This window comes from Ammospiza nelsoni, chromosome 19, assembly GCF_027579445.1.
Source record: "Ammospiza nelsoni isolate bAmmNel1 chromosome 19, bAmmNel1.pri, whole genome shotgun sequence".
NCBI classification, from domain to species: domain Eukaryota; kingdom Metazoa; phylum Chordata; class Aves; order Passeriformes; family Passerellidae; genus Ammospiza; species Ammospiza nelsoni.
Genome location: NC_080651.1, coordinates 8,939,776 through 8,960,747, shown reverse-complemented (window position 1 = coordinate 8,960,747; position 20,972 = coordinate 8,939,776). Strand labels below are relative to the sequence as shown.

The window sequence follows — 20,972 nt, the reverse complement described above, 5'->3', positions numbered from 1 at the left end:
GCTGCTCTCCTCCTGAGCCCGGGCACCTCACACCATGGGTGACATCCCAGCGCCTCCAGCTCAGTGTGCTTTACTGGGGCAGCTACATCCCTGGTCATGGAGGGGGGCTTTGGTGGTACCCACGTGTCAAGAAGAAGCTGTGGAAACTCCCATGCCTGGAAATGTACGAGGCCAGATTGAACGGGGCCCTGAGCAACTTGATCTAGTGAGTGGGGTCTCTGCTCATGGCAGAGGGTTGGAACGACATGATTTTAAGGCCCTTTCCAACCCACATCATTCTACGATTCAAGCGAAGTGTGTGCTGAGGAGTGCAAAGCTGGGCCACTTGCTGACTTTGGGCTGACTATGTCCATCCATGCAGACTGCTCAGGCTAATGTTAACATCATGGAAAAGCTTCTCGTCTCCCCTTTGGAGTGTGATTTCCCCAGCAGGACTTAAGTGAGCATCGCATCACTTCTCCATCCATCTACAGCCTCTTTGTTCATGCTGATTGCTTCTGCTGTAGACATGTGATTAAATGGCATGAATCCATTTTCAAAAGCCTTTAGTCAATATATTTTCATGATTATATGTAACTAATAGGTTTTGTAGTGTAGCACCTTGGACACAATCTGGATTTCACCTCCCCGTGATGCAGAAGCACTGTTTGCTTTCCTCTTTATTAGGACTTCGACAGTATTATTGACCTTCCAACACTTGCTGTTTGTTTGCCCACTTGCTGCAGCATCTGGTTCAATTAATATCATCTCCCACAAAGTAACCCTGCTGCCACAAATCTATGTCAATATTTTAAGAACCTGAGTTTCTTTCCTTTCTGTAACATGCGGAACTCTCAGGTAGAAGGATGTGGTCAAAAATGTTCACCAGAACAAAAAGGAGTAGAATAGAATCATAAATCAGAGAACCAGAGAATCACAGAATGTTTGAGTTGGAAGGGAGTTTAAAGCTCATCTAGTTCCAACATCCTGCCATGGGCAGGGATGCCACCCACTTGATCAGGCTGCTCAGGGCCCCTGGTCTTGAACACTTCCAGGGATGGGGCATCCATCTTCTGCTTCTCCGGGCAACCTGTTCCAGTACCTCAGAGAAGGGCAGTGTTGCTGTGTCCCAAAAATATGTCACCCCTAAAGAAAAAATATTCTGCTAATCTTGTACGGAGATACTGGGACTGTTTCCCACCCAAAGTACTATCAGAGAAAGCCATGACCACTGCTAAAAATTTGCTTTAGACATTTACTATAACCCGGCTAAAGGTGTGCTGTTCTCATTAGTGTGGGAAGGTAAGCTCTTGCCAAGATAAGGTTCTCAGGTAATTGCCTACAAGATCTGAAATGTCAGACTGAGCCAGGCTAATCAACACAGCCACTATGCAACCCTCTGGAGGAAACACTAGAGAAGCCCTTGCCAGCTGGGTGAATGAGATTTTCTGAGGACACAGTGGGTTGGCCTTGCAAGTCTTACTGCAAAACTTTTGTTCAGTGGAATTGCACTGCAATAAAAGTTGTGAGAAAACTCAGAAATAGCTGGGAGTTACTCCTTTATGGCTCTTTAAATCTCTCCTGCAACAATCTCTGAGAGAAGCTGTTCTGAGAGAAGTGCTGAGAGTTTCATGCCTCCTGACACATGGCCATGCTCCATTGGGTTTCTTGCACCAAGAAGCAGGGTTGGGTGCAGTTTGATAATGTGCTCAAAATTAAGACCACCTCTGATATTACAAGATGTCACAGGTACAGAGGCACCTCACAAACAGCTCCTGTAGCTCCTGTACAGGAAGGGAGAGGTTTACTCTATCCGTGAGCAGCACAGCCCAATTGACATGTGGATTAATTCCTGATTAAATAATTGACTTTGGTGGTCCTGTTGAACCTCATATTTTTTCCACCGTATCCATAGAGGAGGGTCCTGAATTAGGGTATTTCCCTTGGTCTCATAAGACTCTAAATAAGGAGCCCTAAATAATTCTGCCACTTGTTTCATGTTCCTAATTGATGGTGGGCAGCTTCTGCTTTCAGTCACAGTTAATGCCATTAAAGAGGGATGGTAGTGATGAGTAGGGTGCCAGCTGGAGTGCTGGCTCCCCCTGCATTCCTCCTGAGCTTGAGGGGAGCATTCGTGCAGCCTGGACCTCACAGTAGACACTGTGACTTGCACTGGCTTTGCACAGACTTCCATGTGCTGCCTGTCAAGGCAGACAAGCAGAGAGGGAAAAATCAAAGGCAGGAATTAAGGAAGTATTAACTTCTCAGACAGACAAGATGGAGGGGGAAGCTTAAAAGCTCCTGGGAAGGGCCATGGTAAAGGATTCTGCTGACACTGGTGCAAAGCAGAGCCTGGAGCACTGTCATGGGCAGCTCACTTTGGTCCTGCTTCCTTTTAATAGTGGGAATGGAGATGGAGGTACCTAGAACATGTCATTACTCTTGTGATGTTCCCTCAAACGCAGGCTGGCTCTGCAGGAAAATGAAATGGCACCTTTGGTGCAAATGTCAGGGAGTCATGAACTCACCTCCTTTCACCGGACATTTATTCTCTGTTCCAGGGAGTGGCAAGATCTGATCTGGATCCATGCACAGTAACAGTAAGGAACTTTTCACCTACTAACACCTGGGTCAAGCCAGAGCAATCAGGAAGTGCCTCCAGGCACACCCAGGCCATGCAGGAGCACCCAGATATCAGCTGGAGAGATTGACTGGGGCAGGACAGGAGGTAACGTGAGAGAGAAGCTGTTTGTGTAAGCACGGTGCCAGCTATGAGGCAGGCTGCTTTCCATGTCACACCTCATGCCAATTCTCAAAGCATTAACAGCAGGATGAAGTGTGGTCAACTCCTGAAGAGATCTGTATAAAGAAGTACATTCAGAGCTGAGGGCTGGGGATGGCTTGAGCATGTGCAGCTCTGAAAGTCACAGTTTTAGGGTTAGTTGACTATAAATATCACCTTCTTTCTCTGCTTGGAACAGCAGAGGCTCAGCTTCCTTTCCAAGACCCACAGAGGTGTCACATTTTACAGATGGTAAGGAAAAAATGCCTGCCAATGAGGGTGCATTTACAGCAAGGCCCTATACATTTAATTTGTAAAAAAGGGGGAGACACCTTGTTTAAACACATATAAGATAGGAACTTGTAACAAACTCTGCTTGAAGTTAACATTGAATGAGTAGCAGCAGATTTGGGCTTTCTTCTTCTCAATGCTGTTGCAAATATGTGCCTCTCCCTTCTTGCACGAAAGGATTTAATTTCCTCATTTCTGGAACATGCAATGAGCAGTTTAGAAGTCCCATGACAAAACAGATGAGGGAGTGGGCTGGGAATTTGCAGCCCCAGTTCTTACTCACTCCACTGCTTTTGGGCACATATCAGCTACACGGCTTTGTAGGAGTGGAAGGTAAGATTCCCTGACTGGAAGCACAGAGGTGGCAGTTCCCTGGGAAGCCAGCACAGGGTACTTGGGGCCACACTCCATTTGGCCTGTAGCTGCACTGTAGGGCCATTCATACTGCAGGGTGAGGTGGGATCCACATAATTCATCAAGTCTTTGTGAAAGGAGAAAATGGTGTTTGTATGACTCCTCCAGGACACTGTGTGTAATACCAACCTGCCCCATTCCATGAGTGCTCCTGCACTTCATACTGAGAGCAATGAGCAGGAGAATTTACACATGCTGAGTACTGCCGAGATCACCCCTAAGTGATCCTGGAGCTGCTCCAGCTGTGAGTAGCTGAACTCTGAATGCACTGGGCATCTCTCTCACCTGCTAGATAATCCCACAGACATGCTTTCAGGTGCCTATAGAGGTTGGCAGAAGCTCTGGCTTGTGAGTGGCTTGGCTGCAGGTGGAGCTCAGTGATGGACAAACAGCCACAGACAAACAGCACTTGGGCCTTCTGGGACTAAGGACCAAACTATCCTACTTTAGCCCGTGACAATTGTCACAGCTTATCCTCTCCCCTGCCAACTTGGCCACCCCACAAACTCCTACTTTTAATCGGCTGAAGCTGTTCAGGATTTCACCAAAAAATGGGCACACAGTGGTTGCATAAATACAAACACCTGGTCCTGCTTTGTTTGAACAAACATGCAGTTGTCACCAACCCTTAGCCACACTGAGCTGGTGGTATGTGGCAGAGCAGTTCTGTGCTGCCTTTGTAGATGCCAGCATGGCACATGCTGTCCACTTCAGTGTATATTCTTTGTAGAATGACTCCTATGCTCACTTCTTCCTGGTTTTCCCCAAAACAGCTGTATTCTGCTTTCTGGTTCCACAAAATAACTGTTAGCACAGTAAGCAATTAAGTGATTTAAACATCCTTTCCAGTTCCCAGCTGGAGCTGTCAGGGTCTCTGACTGCATTATTTAAAGTATTTAATAGATATGGAAAGATAATCTATTCATGACCTCTGAAAACTTGCCAATTATGGCATCCAGGGACTCAAGCAGTAATGGAAAACACCAGAGGATGCTGCAGGATTAGAATAGTGTGTTTTAAATGTAACTAAAGCATTGAATTCAACATGTGAAAACCAACTTAAGATCCAATCACCCTCAGTCATGAAAGTGCCAGCGAGGCTTTCGCTGATGACCACACCAAAGCAAACAGGAACTGCACGTTTCAGAGACCTCATGTGCAGCCTGAGCTTGTGTTCACAAATCTGCCGGCGGCACTTCCCACTCCGTGGCATTGCCATCTAGTGACGGACACTCAGTGTGAGCCTGGCCAGACCCCAACGCTGAGCGATGGCACAGGGCTGGATTGATCCTCCAAGCAGAGGTTAAACAGCCCTGAGAGCTCACAGGCTGCGGATGGATTGGAGCTGCCGCAGGTGTACAGCCCCGCAGGGACCCTGCGCTGTGTTGTACATGTGTTTAAAAGGATGTGAAGGGACAAGCCACAGCCTCTGAGATGCCAGAGAGCCCCAGGATGGGTCATTGTCACTCGGGATTTTGCAGAAGCAGCCAGGGAGCAGTAGTGCTGATGGATGTGAGGAGCATGGTGGCTTTGAGCAGCTTGCACAGTGCCAAGCACACAGGGCTTTGCCACAGTGAGAGAAATCCTTCCTCTCTTCCTCCCATGACTGGTATTTTTATAAATTCAGTGACTGAAAATGTCCTCAGAATTAGAAACTATTTGGTCAAGAAGGTAAGATCTGAGCCTATCTATTGTATGAGCAATATAGTGGCCAGCAGGATCACAGCAGTGACCAAACCCCTGTACTGAGTGCTGGTGAGGCCGCACCTCAAATTCTGGGGTCACTCTCTGCAACTCCCTGACAGGAGGCTGCAGCCTGGTGGGGGTCAGTCCCTTCTCCTGGTAACAAGCAAAGTAACGAGGAAACGGCCTCAACTTGTGCCAGGGAGGTTTAGATTAGATCTTAGGTAAGATATCGTCACTGAAAGGGTGCTAAAGCACTGGAACAGGAGAAGTGGTGGAGTCACCATCCCTGGAGACATCTGAAAGACAAGCAGATGTGGCACCTGGGGAAACGGTTTAGTGGTGGCATTGACAGTGTCAGGTTAAGTCAGTGAAGTTAGAGGGCTTTTCCAGCCTGAATGGTTCTGTGGCGCCAAACACCGATACATTTTTAGAATAACGATCCGGCGCTGTTTCTGCAGCATCGAGCCGGGAACACAGCACCTGCCGGGCGGCAGAAGGGCACAGGGCCCTGCTGAGCCTTGTCCCTGGTGACGGGCGGTCCCAGCCCCGCCAAGGGGGGCGGCTCCCCCGGCCCCTCGCCCCACGCCCGCTAGGTGGGAGCAAAACGCCGCGCTCGGAGCGCGCCCGGCGCCGCCGCCGTGCCCGTGGGACGTGGCCGGCATCGGGCAGCGGGGCTCGGTGCCCCCAAACCTCCCTGGCCTGAACCCTCTGATCTGCAGGATCCTCACGTCTGTCGGCTGCTCACAGCGGGTCCCTTACGCGGTGCTGGCGGTGATAAGGGGAGCCATCTCTTTAAATTGTTTTTTCATGCTTTATTTGAGGCGGATTCTAGTGCAGGTGACGTTTTAGATATGTTTCTGTGTGTCAGTTTGTACCTCTGGAATGCCTGAAATACAGAAGGCACAAACAAGCCTTTCCTATTTCTCACCTTGAAGGGCTTAGCAGAGCTCTGGCCGAGGGAGGTGGTGTGCACACAGTGGGACACTGCTGTGCTGAAGCAGGACATGGTCACCTGTCTGAACCAAGAAATAAATTAAGTTCGAAGGGCTGCTTCCCTAGGCACGGTTACCATTACATAGAAAGCAACCTGGTTCCATGTGTCATCCCAATTACTCAAGAAATGGAATAACAAAGTGCCATGCCCAAGCTCAGGAAATTGAGAGCACGCCCATAAGCAGCCAGCCTGGGTTGAAGCCTTTGAAAAACCACAGCAAAACTCAGCAGGAGAGCTTCGTACAGGAACACTCATGAGACAGAGAAGAGAAACAAGCCCTCTCACAAGCTCCTCTGGACCCCGATGTTGGAAAGGGAGGGATTTGTTGTTGCCCATAAGGAACTGAACTCACCTGAGAGCAGAGAGGTGTGAAATGCTTGAGCCTGTGGGAGGCTCTGCTTCCTTGGCTCAGCCCAGCTTACCTTGATGCCCTGTGAATCCCCCAGGACCAGGGGACTGGGAAGGCATTTCAGTGGTTCCAGCCTGCTGCGGTTGGCCCTGCAGCCTGGACAACACAGATGCATCACAGAGCTCACCTGGAGGGGATTTGCACTGGATTTTGAACAGATCCACATTTTCCCTCTGTTTAAGGACTAGTATCCTTCCTGCTGTTTTCTACTGAGAGATTACTTTATCAAAACATCCTCTAGACAGCAAAACTGGTCTGGGTGTCAATTTAGGGTCTCTCCTGCTGCAGAGAACTCAGATCATTCCAGGCAGTGAGGAGCAGGGCTGCAGAGTGCCCAGTGTCTGGTTCCTGCCTCCAGTGGCTGCTCCCCAGGGGAGAGGAGATTTCATGTCAGGAGCTACGCAGGTCATTCACTAAAAACCCCTGAAGAGCCTTTTAACAAAGTCCTGCAACAACAGGACAAAAGGGGGAATGGCTTCAAACAGAAGGAAGGCAGGTTTAGGTTAGACAGTAGGGAGAAATTCTTCCCTGTGAGGGTGGGGAGGACTTGGCACAGGTTACCCAGAGAAGCTGCAGCTGCCCCATCCCTGGAAGTGTCCAAGGCCAGGTTGGACAAGGCGTGGAGCAGCCTGGGACAGTGGAAGATGTCATTGCCCATTCCTCATCCAGTCCCACCCTCATCCAGGGTGGGATTGGATGAGCTTTAAGGTCCCTCCCAACTCAAACCATTCTATGAAATGTTCTGGTGATACCTGAGCAGTACCTGAGCTCTGAGCCCCTGCTGCCCTTCAGCCTCCAGGCAGTGCCATGCCCAGCAACTCCTCCTTTGCAAAGAGTTAAATGACAGCAGGAGACGCTGCTGGATTTCAGGCTGGAAATCCCAAAGATGTGAATGAGTGGAAAAATCCAGCATCTTCCTCTTCACAGACAAAGCAGATCTGTCCCTTCTCCTCAGTCCTTTCTCCCCACTGACTGCAGCTCTCTCTGCTGCAGTCCTGACATCCTCAAGCCTTGCACAGGGCTGTTCCCACAAGGGCACAGCTGATCATTGTGCTGGTCACTCTGCACACCCTGAGCAGTGTCCAGGGCCAGCTTTGCTTGCAGACACATTAAACTGCTCCACCAAGGGCCATCATTTCCCCATCTTCCTTCCAGCCTCCTGGCTGCCGCTGCTATCTGATACCTTCTCCAACTGTTCACAATTAAAACATGACCAAAGACTTGAGTGCCTGGAGTGATACAGATTATCATCAGTAACAACAACAAAAAAAGGGAAATGCACCGTTGTTTTTATTTTCAAAAGCTTTTAATAGGACACATTTGTTTTTGTCAGTTGTAAAGATTTACACTTGTTTTTTTCTTCTTTTTTTTTCTTAAAAAAAAAAAAGAGATCATATCCTTTTTCCAATTTTCAAATCCAAATCCAATTTTCCCCATGAGTACCACCTTTTGTTGCCCCGACCAAAAGACTTTGTTTTGGCCCATATACCTGATACAGTATAACAATATATTAACTATTAAATACAAAGTTCTGTCATATATACTAGGTTGTTATGGACATTGCTATGGTACTGCACCTACTCTACTCACCTTGTGTAATAGTGTACATGGGTTTTTATAGCCAAAGGGGCAGAAAAGGGGAGACTGGGCATAGCCTAATTTACAGTGGTAATGCTTTTGGTGTTTTTTTTTTTTTTCTTGTTTTTTATTTTCTCCTTGAATACACCTAGTGCTGAGTGCAATCCACAGAAGTCAAAAACAGTGTTCTTTGTCATCCTCCAAAAATATCTACAGTACAAACCTCTAACCAAGTTTTGAAAAATCACTTCTATGTGCTAGGGGCTGCAAGAACAGAATTTACGTTTTTCCAGACACGTCTGCAGTCTCTTTTCCCCCATTGTGTCAGATTGGCAATAACAAAATACCCTCCTCCCATCTGCATACAGTAAATCTACAGAAGTAAAGTGCTGGTGTGCTTGAATGAGCTGGAGAGCCATGCAACTACTTCACCATGGGCAGGGCTGAGCTTTGGGGGGAGAGGGGGGTGTGTTTTATGTGGGTACAGTTCTGGGACAGTAAATAGCACTGCAGTATTGTGGAACTTCAGCTCAGCTGCTGGCTCCCGAACACAGCCTGGATGCAGGCTGTGAAACCACGCTCCACGCGTCGAACAGAGCAGGCCTGGCTCCAGGGTTATGAAAAGAAACTCGAAGATAAGAGCTGCTTCTGTTGCCAAGATGCAGCGCAGATTTTTAACAGTTTCTCTATAGATTTCTACAAAAATATAAAAATTCTATCAACATAACCATTCTACAGAATTCCTGTGGATTTTGTACATTTTGTTTAAAAAAGTCAAATTCTATAAAACCCTCCCGAAGGTATTTAAAATGATTTGAGTATTATTGCGTGTGCTGCAGTACATTTGTATTTGTCTTTCAAAAGGGCATCTAGAAAAAACTTATCTGGTTTAGAAAACAATCTATTTTACATGTAATTCTTTTCCTGAAAGCATCATCATAGAGTATCTTTTATTTGCTAGTCTTTACTGAATATTAATGTATGATGTAAACTTTTTTCCTACTTCCACAAACCTTGTCAGTAGGCAAAACCCCAAGCATTAAAATAGAAGAGCCTTTAGGCTTTCTGTTACATTTGGAGTTGAACATTTGGATTGACGTCACATCACTGTTTTGTGCCATGTTTTCAAGCTAAAATGTTCAGTGGGTTTTTTTGTAAGGAAGGATCTGAAAAGTAGTATCATTCCAGCTATGTGAACACAATCCTAATCATTGAGGTACCAGGGATGGCAATTTTAGTGGCCTAGCTAGTTTCCCAAGCTATTTAGCACATGTAAAAGGAAAAGCTAGGGCTCATTATTGGGTGTAAAACCAAAAAGGGATTAAGAATATTTCTCAGGCTTAATGCACTGTAATTTTATTATTTCCTTAAATATGATCTAGGGGAAGAACTGATGAAAGGTTCGTTTGAAATCATTGCTTTAGACAGGCTTAACTCTGGATTTGGGCTGGCATATCAAAGAGAGTGCGCTCTGTATGGGCCTGTGGTGAAGAGGGGAAAAATGTCTCAGCCAAGAATTAATCTAACTGCACTAAATAGTAGAGAATGTTAATCCTCCTACTTCAAATACACTGATTGCCTGACTTCCTGCTGAAAGCCCTTACATTTCTTGTGGACATGTAAATCAGTAGGGATTGTTTATGGAGTAAACATCCTCAAGTGAAAATGAAGGGGCCTAGGGCCTCTCATAGGCTGTGGGGTACGAACCACATCTTGTCCTTGTGTGTACCCTCCAAGCTAATGTAGATACACGTGGTGGAAGCAGCCTAATTTCTGAATGGATAAAAGGCTGCACATCAGCATGTTGTAGTGATTTGCAAAGATTGGTAGTTGTCAAAATTTACGGACTCCCGACTGACAGAATTAGCACAAATCCTCCTCCTGCCTCTGCTGGCATGATCTGTGGACTTGGTTTCAAGCCTCTGACTATTCGCACACTTCAAAGCATGCCTGCAGTCTAATTTAGCTTGCATCTTAATGTGATTTCATGGAAGTGGAGTGGAGTTAATGTCTGGCTTCCATCAGTCATGAGGTGTCGAATGGGGCCAACCTCGAGTGGTTTTCAGGCTGTGCTGTCCAGTTTTACAGATTGCTTTTGGTAGAGGACATTAGCACAGGAGTAAACAGGTAATTTTTGAGATGATTGATGTTATAAAGTCAGGACATGAATTCTGGGTTTATCCACTTTTTGTCATCCTGTTGCTGCTTAAGGCTATTGATGGATTGGAAATAAAATTGCAGTTGGGGTCATGTAAATTAACTCTAGCAGTGACAGCAAAATACCTGGCTATTTTACTGAAAACCAGCAGTCATTTCAGTACCCACAGACTTTCTGTAAAATAACTTGCAGAAGTGCCTTGATTCAGTAGAACATGAGCATATGATTTTAATTTTCAGGAATTACTTTAATGTGATCAACCTCCAGGCATTCTAGGCAAGAGCTTAACTTTGGACATGTGCTGAAGCCTATTGTTGTTCCATGTCTGCCCTGATTTCACCCACTGCAAGTCTTAAACGTGATCTCACTCTCTTTTCCACAGAGTGCAGAGAGGAGGAGCTCCACTGAAAACAGAAGGATGAGGGAGGTCTAAAACTCAGCAAAATAAAAAGTCCATCCTGGAGACACTGCAAAAACATCTTGGAAGTGACCACAGCCCTCTGTTGTCTGTTTCCTAGGAATGCATGAAAATTAACCATTGACATGATTTTGTGAGTTGCCAGTGGATGATCTGTAACATCCACTATGATCCTTTCATAATTCAATATCTTGTATTGTTAAATGGCTCTGCCTTCACCATCTTCAGACATCAGCATGTTGGACCTTCCTGGGTCTGAGCACTTGCTTTCATACTCTGAATGTCAATTTAATGCAAGATTGGAATATTTTGTTAAAAAATTGCAACTGCTTTTCTGTACTACACAAACAATTGTTTTCCCAGAATATCATTGAAGTTCAAGGGGAAAAATATATTACATTAAATAATCCTTATTTACTGCTGACTGTGGGATACATTTCCTCTGTAATGCACTAATTGGCTACATTGTGTGCTTTGCAAAACAAAATGAAACCCAAACAAAACAAAACAAAAAGAGAAGGGAATAAATATATACTTTTTAGGTTAAAATATTCGTAAAAACCAACTTTATCTCAGAAATATTCCGAGATACATAAAATAGAAGAAAATTAAATGAGTCTTTAGTCACAAAATGTACTACATCCCATGATACTAGATTCAATTAATTTAATAAAATATAATATACATATAGATTCTGCACATTGTATTGCTTTTACCTAAGCAGAACATATGCTTAAGTAAGCGTGATATAGTTTAACCACTCTTTTAACCAGCTGGTTCTTTAATCTTTCTTTGGAAATTTTTTACCCAGTGCCATTTTGGAGTACAGAGTTTTTAAGATTCTTTTCTATTACATGAAAGGAAGAAGAAGACATTTGGCACCAACAGAAAAGTAACTCAGGGGTCCATTTCAGTTTGATCAAAGGAAAAGCTAGGAAGTGTCAACAAGTCTTTCTTTGGGGTAGGAGATGTTGACATACTGTCTGGAAGCAGTGAATCCCCTATATCCACTGAATCCTTGGACTCACAGGATGGAGCACGCCTCCTCAAGCAAACGTCTCCACTGGCAGGTGAGATGCTGTGGGGTCCCCTAGGCACCAAACTCTGCCCATCAGGTGGATCTATAGATATACAAGGAGGGCTCAGTTTCTTCTTCTGCCGTGTACCTTGCAAGCATTCCATTTCACTGACCACCTGACTTATAAAGCCAGAAGAGCTGGATGTGGAATGGTGCTGAGGGCTGTTTTCTATGGAACAAATCTCTATTGAATGTCTCCTTTGATCATCTAACCAAGAGGGCGGTTTTTTTAGCAGACCCTGGGTGTCTACGCTGTGATATTTCTTCAGGTCCTTCAGTATCACGTTGCCAGTATTGCCCACGTTCCTCTTAGGTGTGAGAGGCTGACCCTCCGAACAGGCACTCGAGACTGTGCAAGTTTCTGAAGTGAAAGGCTCCAAGGAGCTGTTTATTTCAGATACTTCTTGGTCCACTGAATCTTCAGGGGTCTCCTGATACGAGTCTGCACAAGCACAGGATGCTGGTGCCTGCTTTGAAATATTATACTGATTGTGGGAATGCTGCTGCGTATGGACGCTCGCCCGACTCCAGGCAGCCAACTCATTCACTTCTGAGGGCATCAGAGCCACTGGTGACTCCTCCTTGGGCACAGTGGGAGCATTTGGGTCAGAGAGTTCACTCACCTCGGTGTGGAGATTCTCCTTGCTATCCAGAGAGTCATTCCTTATAGCCATCTGTATCAGAGCGCAGAGGGGTTGGGGAGGAGAGGAGTTGCCAGGTGAGAGAGACAGACCAAACAAAGGTTAGTACAGGCAAGGCACAGCATTTACAGGGCACTCAGCTCCGCTGAGATCCCTCAGCACAGACCCACTGACTCCTATAACAACCTGTGTTGTGGGTTCTACCAGTTCTCATTGTCAGGGATCTGTGCGTTTGTCCCTGTGTGACAGCCCTTCACTTTTCCGAAATGGTTTAGCTTTAGCTTTAGCTTTCTCCTCTAAGGATGGAGGGCTGCAAAACCAGAATGCCCCCACCCAAACTTACGTTCTTGTTATGCAAAGGATGAAGGTCTACAGCAAAGCCCTCAATAATTTCAGCAGCACAGGTGTGAGCAGGAGAGAAAGATGTGCAAGTGAGCCTGTGTATGCCCTTCTCTAGCTCAGGTGATGCTGAGGGCCTGGAACAGGATCCCCAGAGCCAGCAACACCAGAGCAACTCTGCTGTGTGTCAGCACCAAGGCAACAGCCTGTCCCTGGCTTTGATCCCTAGGCTGGAGCCACAGCTCTGCACCATCTTATGGCAGAAGCTGGAAACACTGGAATCCAAAGCTGGACTAATAATAATCCGTAATTATTTCAATTCATTCTGATGCTTAAGTTCAGGCTTCCTAAGGCACATTTTGCCTTGGCTGTCTGGAGCCTTACACAGCATCAGTGCCTGCTGGCAGAAGGAACCTTGGGCATGTTTTGAAGGCTTTGCCTTTTCACTTGTCAAAAGGCCTTGTCAAAAGGCTTTATAAATCAACCACATTAACTGGCCCTTAAAGGCAGAGTATCCATTTGAGAAGACTTTTAAATGATCTTAAAGATAAAAATCTTAACAGGGAAATTTGAAAGAAATGCGTACACTTGGTCCCAGTCCTTTAGAAAAGTGTAAGGAGATGAAATGATGAAATTCCTCATGCTAAGGAATACTTTTGTGACAAATCACCCCAAAATGATCATACACTTTATATAAATATTGTCCCACAAGGATCATTTGAGCCAAATGATCTCTATCCAGCAAAGCTCTCATCAGCTGCAGTGCATCCATGTGTGCACAGAAACACCATAGTCTATTGCAGCATCTGCACATTGCCCTCCCTTTATCAATGGGGACAGCTCAGAGAATATTTAATATGGCAAACAATTTCATCCAGCGCTGGTGAACCCTTTCTAGTTAAAATTTCACAGCATAATGCTGGCAACTAATCAGTCAGGAGTGAAGTTATTCTGGTCTCCTCAGCACCAGTAGTTTTAATGAGTATTTGGGAGAAGAAATCATGTTCATATCCTGAAAAGAGACACAGACCACATGGAAGTTGAATACAGAAGCAAAAAGTAATTGTTGTCATTACTTTTGCTTGCACACCAACCTGTGTTGCACACCACGACAGTATTAGTCACCACCAGCTCTTTCTTTCTCTATGATACAGGCATCTGTGGTTGTTGTTAGTAGTAACAGTACAAATGTTTTACTCGTTTTAGTGGTTTGTTTGAAAAATAAAAGGACCCTCTGCCATCTCAGAGGGGTGTACACCTGTAGCAGCCACAGCTTGGTGTGGGCTACACCTTTGATACAGAGTCCTGGAACTACAAAATCAATATAGGTTTAATTTCAGGTAGAATTCCTCTGGAGAAAAGCCTTTGTGCCATGCACTGCCGAGGAGCGCAATCCTCAGCGCGAATGTTTTCCCAAAGCATCCGATCCACTCATCTTCCTCTGCAAGTGCATCGCTAATTGTCAAACATCCCGGAGTCTAAACTGGACGTTACTGTGGGGGCTGTGCTTGCTCTCCAGCACTCTGGAGGGAAAGGGAGGTTAAACACACAGGTTTTAATGTTCAGGGAAAGTGCAAGGACCAGGTATGTGATGGACAAGGTTTATCTATTATGGATTCAGGAGAGGAGAGGGCATGAGTGGAAAGAAGAAAAGGAAAAGGAAAAGGAAAAGGAAAAGGAAAAGGAAAAGGAAAAGGAAAAGGAAAAGGAAAAGGAAAAGGAAAAGGAAAAGGAAAAGGAAAAGGAAAAGGAAAAGGAAAAGGAAAAGGAAAAGGAAAAGGAAAAGGAAAAGGAAAAGGAAAAGGAAAAAAAAAAAGCCAAATCAGAATTGCATGCAGTATATGTAAAGATAAGGATAATTGGGTACTGAAAACCAAACTGCTTTGCCAGTTTGGGCTATTTGATGTGCTAGTGAGATACTAGTGGTAGCAATAAAAAGGAGTCAAGTAGAGAGCACTTGAGCAAGCAGAAGTGCTGCGGCTGTAAGGGGAATTTTGCCTTTTAAAGGACCAAGTTTCCCAGTGTCAGGCCATCTAGATTGCAATTAACAGTAACAGCAATACCACCAGAAAAACCTCACTGCTCTCATTAGCCAGACTGGGAGCTCCTTGCTGCTCAGGAGCCTGCCCAAGGCAGTCCCTCATGGGTTTGCCAATGCACTGTATCTGCTCACTGCCACAAAACTCTTTGCTCTCTGACATGTCACTCCACGAGCATGTTCATGCCACTGAAGGAGCAGGGAGAGGGAGAAAAGGAGGACAATAAATTGACTTAAACTTATGAAAAGGTCTACAAAAGGAAGCCATCAAAGAGGTGAACAAAATTAGGCTGGAGAAGATGGCTAACACTGTAATTCATTCTGGCTAGATCGCTTCAAAAGGATGGGTCTGTTATTCATTAGAAAGCAAGAGAGAGTGGTTATGAACTGGAATCATGACATCAATTAGTTTCCCCATTAGTGGTGATTGGGATAGCTGGCCAGCCCCATGCAAATGAATACATGCAAGGAATTTCTTATGTCAATTTAGTACTACAGACTAATGTAATTGTTAACCTTGGTACTTCACATCCATTTTTAGAGCTTAATGAATCAACTGTCTAATTTGTCAATGTTGATTAAAAGATGAAAGAAATGGGAATATTTTTATACAGGAAAGAAATTGCTTTTGAAAAAATAGAACTGATCCCCTTTGTGTATGTAAAATCAGGCATGGAAATACTGAATACAGCAGAGTTTTTGAATCAGATGTGCTTCTGGTCCTGGTCCAGCTGCACAATCATTGAAATATGCTTAAAAATGTGAGAGTGAAGCACAAGTTTAAGTATTTTACTAAAAAAAGATAAGTCTAAACTTATGCTTCCAATCAACCAGACTGGAATCTTTGATTAGATCCCTTAGATCTTTGACTGAATCAGGATTTAAATCAATGCCAGGCAAAAACCAGAGATAAAACTGGCTACAAAATAAAACATGTTCTGCTGTGCATAAAGTCAAACTTTTTAAAAGCTCACAGTTGATGAAAAAATATTTTAATTTTCAATTCCCACTGTAAAACTAATATGCATCTCATGATGCTTATGAGATAACCAATTTCCATGAAACACTTCTCTTTTGGAAAACAAGAGGAGTCAGAGGAGGGCTGGCCTGGGATGGAGCCTGCAATCCTTGTGTCCTTTCAAGCACCAAAAAAATCACAGCAGTTAAGAATGAGTTCCTCAACCCCAACAAGCCCCTGAGGAGCATTTGGCTGCGTTTATGAAGGGGATTAAAAAAAATAAAGCGCTAACAATGTGGAGAACATTTAGGCACGTTGCCAAAGGACATGATACTCATAATGCACGTTCTTTGGAGACTCCTGGATGGCTTTCAGATCAAAAACCACCAACCATTTTGTTATTTCTGCGGGAGAATTACAGTTCTCTGGAGGTTTCTCTGTGAATCCCTCCTTGAATTTAAAGCATGGTTAAGCAGGAAATGCATCAATATAAAAGCCCAGCAGGTTTATGACCATAACTCTGCTTACCTGTCTGCGGAGCAGCCTTTCAGCAGAAGGGGAGTGTGCCTGCTGGGAGACCCGGGGCTTGCTCTCCCCCACCAAGTGCTCGTGAGCTCTCACATGGTGGAAATGCTCCTTTGGGATTTGCAGGAGGGAGCTGGTGTCTGCCGGCTGCGACTGCACCGATGCCTTCGAACCTTGCAAGGGGGACAAGAGGCAGAAATGGGACATGTTCATGCAAGGGTTGTGTCCCAGCCTCAGTGACCTCCCAGGGAAAACTGCTCTGCTGCACTTTGGATCAGACAGGCACGGCGAAACCACTGAATTCAGCAACTGGCTCTCCAGAACTGGGAAAAAACCTCCCATCTACTAATAAATTACTCCAGCATTGTCTATTATTTCATTTTTCTTGGCATTTTCCCCTGATACAACTGGGACTAGCTCCTGTTGAGAGCAGAAGACAAGGAACTGCAAGTTCATCTGAACTGGCAATTCCTGCATCTGTGCTTTTGGGCCAATAACTACGCAGGCAGCCTCACTTCTGAGCACGGCAAACATCTGACTTTGAAAGGCTGAAGGTGTCCCCATGCCTGAACTGCTGGGATCTCCAAACCAGCATGCACACACTGGAAATGAAGTGAAAGGGAACAGCACCTGGCAGCTCTCAAGGCTGGTTTTACAAAGCCTCCCAGAAGAAGGAAACACATACTCTCCAACCTCTTCCTGACCCTTCATGGTTGCTGGCTACTACTTCTAAAAGGTTTGAAACTCTGTGTGCTCCCCTCACACACAGGCTCAATGTTTTTCAAAACAATTCATTTAATCTGGACTGCATCCCAGAGAATCTCATTTGTCCTGGAATCTTTCCCAGAGCAACAGCCCCATTACCAAGGAGTATTCAAACAAATGCCTCCTGCAAGTGCCAGTGTTTCTGACAATAAAACCTTCTCAGCTTGAAATATTGTGGCTTGGTTGTGGTGATTTATTAGAGATGCCTGGCACCTTTTGCTGTCTTCACTGCACTCTATAATATTACAAACTGTAAACAGGTGGTGGTGACTTCCCCCACCCTCAAAAGCAGTGACATTGTAGATGGAAGAGGACAGTGATATGTCAGAATGTGGGGACCTTACACACCTCCCAGCACTATGGCCTGCTGAAGGTGATTGGAATTTCACCAGTAGGAGAAAAACACAAAAGGTTTAATTGCCTATTGTGGTTATAAGACATCAGCTTTACCTCTCCAAAGTATTTCTGATACACCTCAGTGGAACAGTTGTTCCTGTGGATTTACAAGGGTGCAATGCCTGTCCCCAAAAAGCCAGGACTGTCAGACAGGGCTATTCAGGTTCTCCAAACTAAAACTGGGAAGTGAAATTTTGAAAAAGAAGGAACTCATAAATTACCCAGTCCCTTGCTGATGTAATTTTTGTTCAAGACAATGCAAATACATCCAAATTAAAGGTCAACAATGAAGCACTGGAAATTCCCTCTGCAGCAAACATGATTCTTTCATATGGCCAGGAATTTCTTGACTGTTACAACGACCTGTAAAGTCTAGCTCAGCTGAAGGTAATGGGAGATTTGCTATTGCTTTCAATGGGATTTTAGCTGCACCATTAGCATTATGTGCAAACAGGTTCTTCAAAACACCACTCTTGACCTTGAAAATTGTGTATTGTGGCAGAGATTTCTCAGAACACCAGATTCATCTTCCTTCCTTGTGCTCACATTTTTTTTTTTTGCTCCTGTTCAACAGTAGCTATTCATCCAAATTCTTATTACTATGCAAATTTCAACATCTTATTTCTAATCTGTTCAAATCTCCTACCATTCTGAACGTTGCTGAAATTATGTTTTGCTTAGAGGCTTTCAAATGGCAACGCTTGTAAAAACTTCACTGTCTTATTGGTGACAAATTTCTAAAATGATGGCATGTACAGACAAATTAAAGGTGGCTCCATTCACTTCCCAGCCCCAGGTAACCCCTGGCAGGCAGAAGAACTGGGGGCACAGAGACAAGTTCTGGGAGGCAGCTGCAAGCATGGGGACAGAGGGGCAGGCAGGGAGAGCCCTCCCTGTACCTAAGAATATCTCTGAATTTAGCTCCAAGATGTATATCCCAACCATGCACACTGGGAAGAACAATTCCACACTCTCTCATTTTCCCATTCATCTCACACCAACATGTCTCTCAATTCAGCCCATTTATGTCCATTTTACAGGCATTTAGAGACACCTTCTTCCCATCTTTCACAGATGTTCCCAGACAGAGCTTCTGAACGGGTACTGCTGCAAAAAACAGACAGCAGGAAATATTTCTCTACTGGGATTTCTCCTCTGGGGCCTGGTGGGACAGATGGAGTCCAGGCTGTAGGGACTGTAACCTTAGGGAACCAGGCAGAAGACAATCAGTGTTGAACCAGGCCAATGTCACATTGTCAAAAAATTCTGAGGGAAGGAGTTATCTTAGACAGGGCATTGTAAATTGCGGAGGGTCTTTGCAAGCTGTGGAGACTTTTGACAGCCATTCCACAGGTCTAAACACGCGACTGGAAACCGGCGGCAATTTTCTCCTTCCTGCTGAAGAGCGTGGGAAACCACAGCTCTTGCCCCGTTGGAGAATCCCGCTCTTGCCGCAGGTGAGGGAGGTGTACCTGACTGGGACTTGTGGTGTGCTGGTTTCCTGTTGCCCAGGGAGGCAGGGCCGGGGCTGGAGCAGGGCGGCTGGAACATGTAGCTGTCGTTTGGCAGGGAGTGCGTGCGTCCCACCGAGGGCTTCCTCACGCTCAGCAGGTCCTTGCTGGGGGACAGCGTCAGCGCGGCGTCCCTGGAGCGGAGAGCGGCCTGAGGGGGAACAGAAACGTGAGGAAGGCAGGTGTGGAAGGGTGGGAAAGAGGGGAAGTACCCAGAAACGCGAGTGACAGCCATTGCAACCAGGATGGCACGATGGGCATGCACAGGGGGCACAAATGGAGCTATGAGGGAGCCATCCCCCTTTGTCGGGGTTGTCAATAAACCCTCACACAATGGACCACAGAAACGGGAAGCCACAACGTAGGAATAAACCATGACTATTTCAGAGATATGCAAAGAAGGCATCATGCCTCAAGGTCAGCAAAGGTCACATGCTTGGCAGAACTCTGACCCTCTCTAGGTGCCCTCCTCAGCAAGACAGGCTTTTGCAAAGGTGAGTAGTTTCCTCTTTTAACAATAAAAGAAAGAAAAACAAACGAAAGAACCCCTCCAAATGCAAAAACTAGTTTATAAAAATATTTTCTGTTCTGGCTCACAGCAAAATTTTATTGGATTTTCTTCTCACATAATGAATAGCTAAACCTATTTTATTGAAAAGGATATCTAAACCTACTGCTTCAGGGTGAAAGCCATTCTCTAATTAGAAGGGATCTAATGCAAGCAAGGGTTATTGTATATATGTTGATTGTGGACTTTTTACAGCCAAAGAAACTCTTGGAATGGGCAGCCCCAGAGGCAATATTGAGTAGATTCAGCTCTGATTTAATAAGAAAATATCTCCATCCCACAAATGTTCTTGGGTGCTATTGTCATGGAGAGTATTAGCAAAAATGGAAGCAAAGTCATCTTCCCGGTGTATTTCTAATGAAACAATTATTTAATTGTTAAAATGTCTCAAGTGAAAAACACAGGAATAAGTTTGTGCCATTGTAGTCTAGTACAGTATTTGGCTGATCATTTTTGGAAAACTTTAGATCTTATTTTCTGAAAAAAATTCCCTTCACTCAGTGCATTACAGGTTTTCTGGAATCAACACAGATTTCTTTGATCCCAATTTTATCCTTCAGTCATAAAAACAAAATTTCATTATGGCATTTATTTGCACAAGAAACAGGATGAGATGAAAAGGAACTTGCAAGAAGAATAAAGGAGATCACTGTTTCAAATTTAACGAACGAAACAGGTCTGCACTGCCACACAGCATTTGTTTCAGTCCTTGGGAAACTGCTGATTTGGACAGAGCTTAGACACAGACTAGATAAGGGAGACTGCAATCTCCTGATGCAGCTTGGGGAAGGAGAGCAAAACCTGTGCTGGTAAAGCTGAGAGTTTGGATTTGGGAACCCCTCTGTCCCTCCCTGCCTTCCCCTCCTACCCACTTCATGCTGTTCTGCTGTCACACTGCTGAGTTACAGCAGAAAAGGTGACCTGAAACCTGAGATCTCAAACTCACACTCATTTGAATCTGAACATGAGAACTTGGATTTGAGATCCCATCCAAATACAACCTTCAGCGAGCCCTTAGGTTCATCTGGATCCAATATGGGCTATTTCCTCTTTTGGATGATCTTGGGGCAAATTTCATGAGTGAAATTCATGAAAACCATTGAAAATGGCTGCAAAATGATCTTCCCAGGTCAGGCTACAGAGCAGTGGGAGCACATGACTTTTTGGTTCAGTGGTACTTTTGAAAAACATGTTGTTTTGGCTTGACTGAAAATAAAATCCCAGTTTTCCTTGAACCAAAAAAAAACCCCAAAAAAACCAGACCAAAAAACAAACCCAAAAACAATACAAAACCAAAAAACCAAGCCAACCAACCAAACAAACAAAAAAACCCCAATCCAAATATTTTTCAACTAAAGCCACATCTAAATGAAGTGTAAAAATATTGCATTTAGAAGATATTTCAATGAAAGCTTGCAGTTTTTCAGTGGTTTGGGCGACTGTT

General features: G+C 44.9%; 1 protein-coding gene across 1 annotated transcript in view; it reads right to left on the bottom strand.

The window, feature by feature from the left end:
* Positions 1–11,361: 11,361 nt before the first annotated feature.
* CACNA1G (calcium voltage-gated channel subunit alpha1 G) overlaps positions 11,362–20,972 on the bottom strand; it is a 144,346-nt gene continuing 134,735 nt past the window's right edge. Inside the window, exons 38-40 of the mRNA XM_059485667.1 lie at positions 18,922–19,111; positions 16,292–16,461; positions 11,362–12,461 (exon numbers count right to left, since the gene is read on the bottom strand). Of these exons, the coding sequence (XP_059341650.1) occupies positions 11,607–12,461; positions 16,292–16,461; positions 18,922–19,111 (1,215 nt within the window). The 3' untranslated portion in view covers positions 11,362–11,606. The remainder of the gene's footprint in view (positions 12,462–16,291; positions 16,462–18,921; positions 19,112–20,972) is intronic.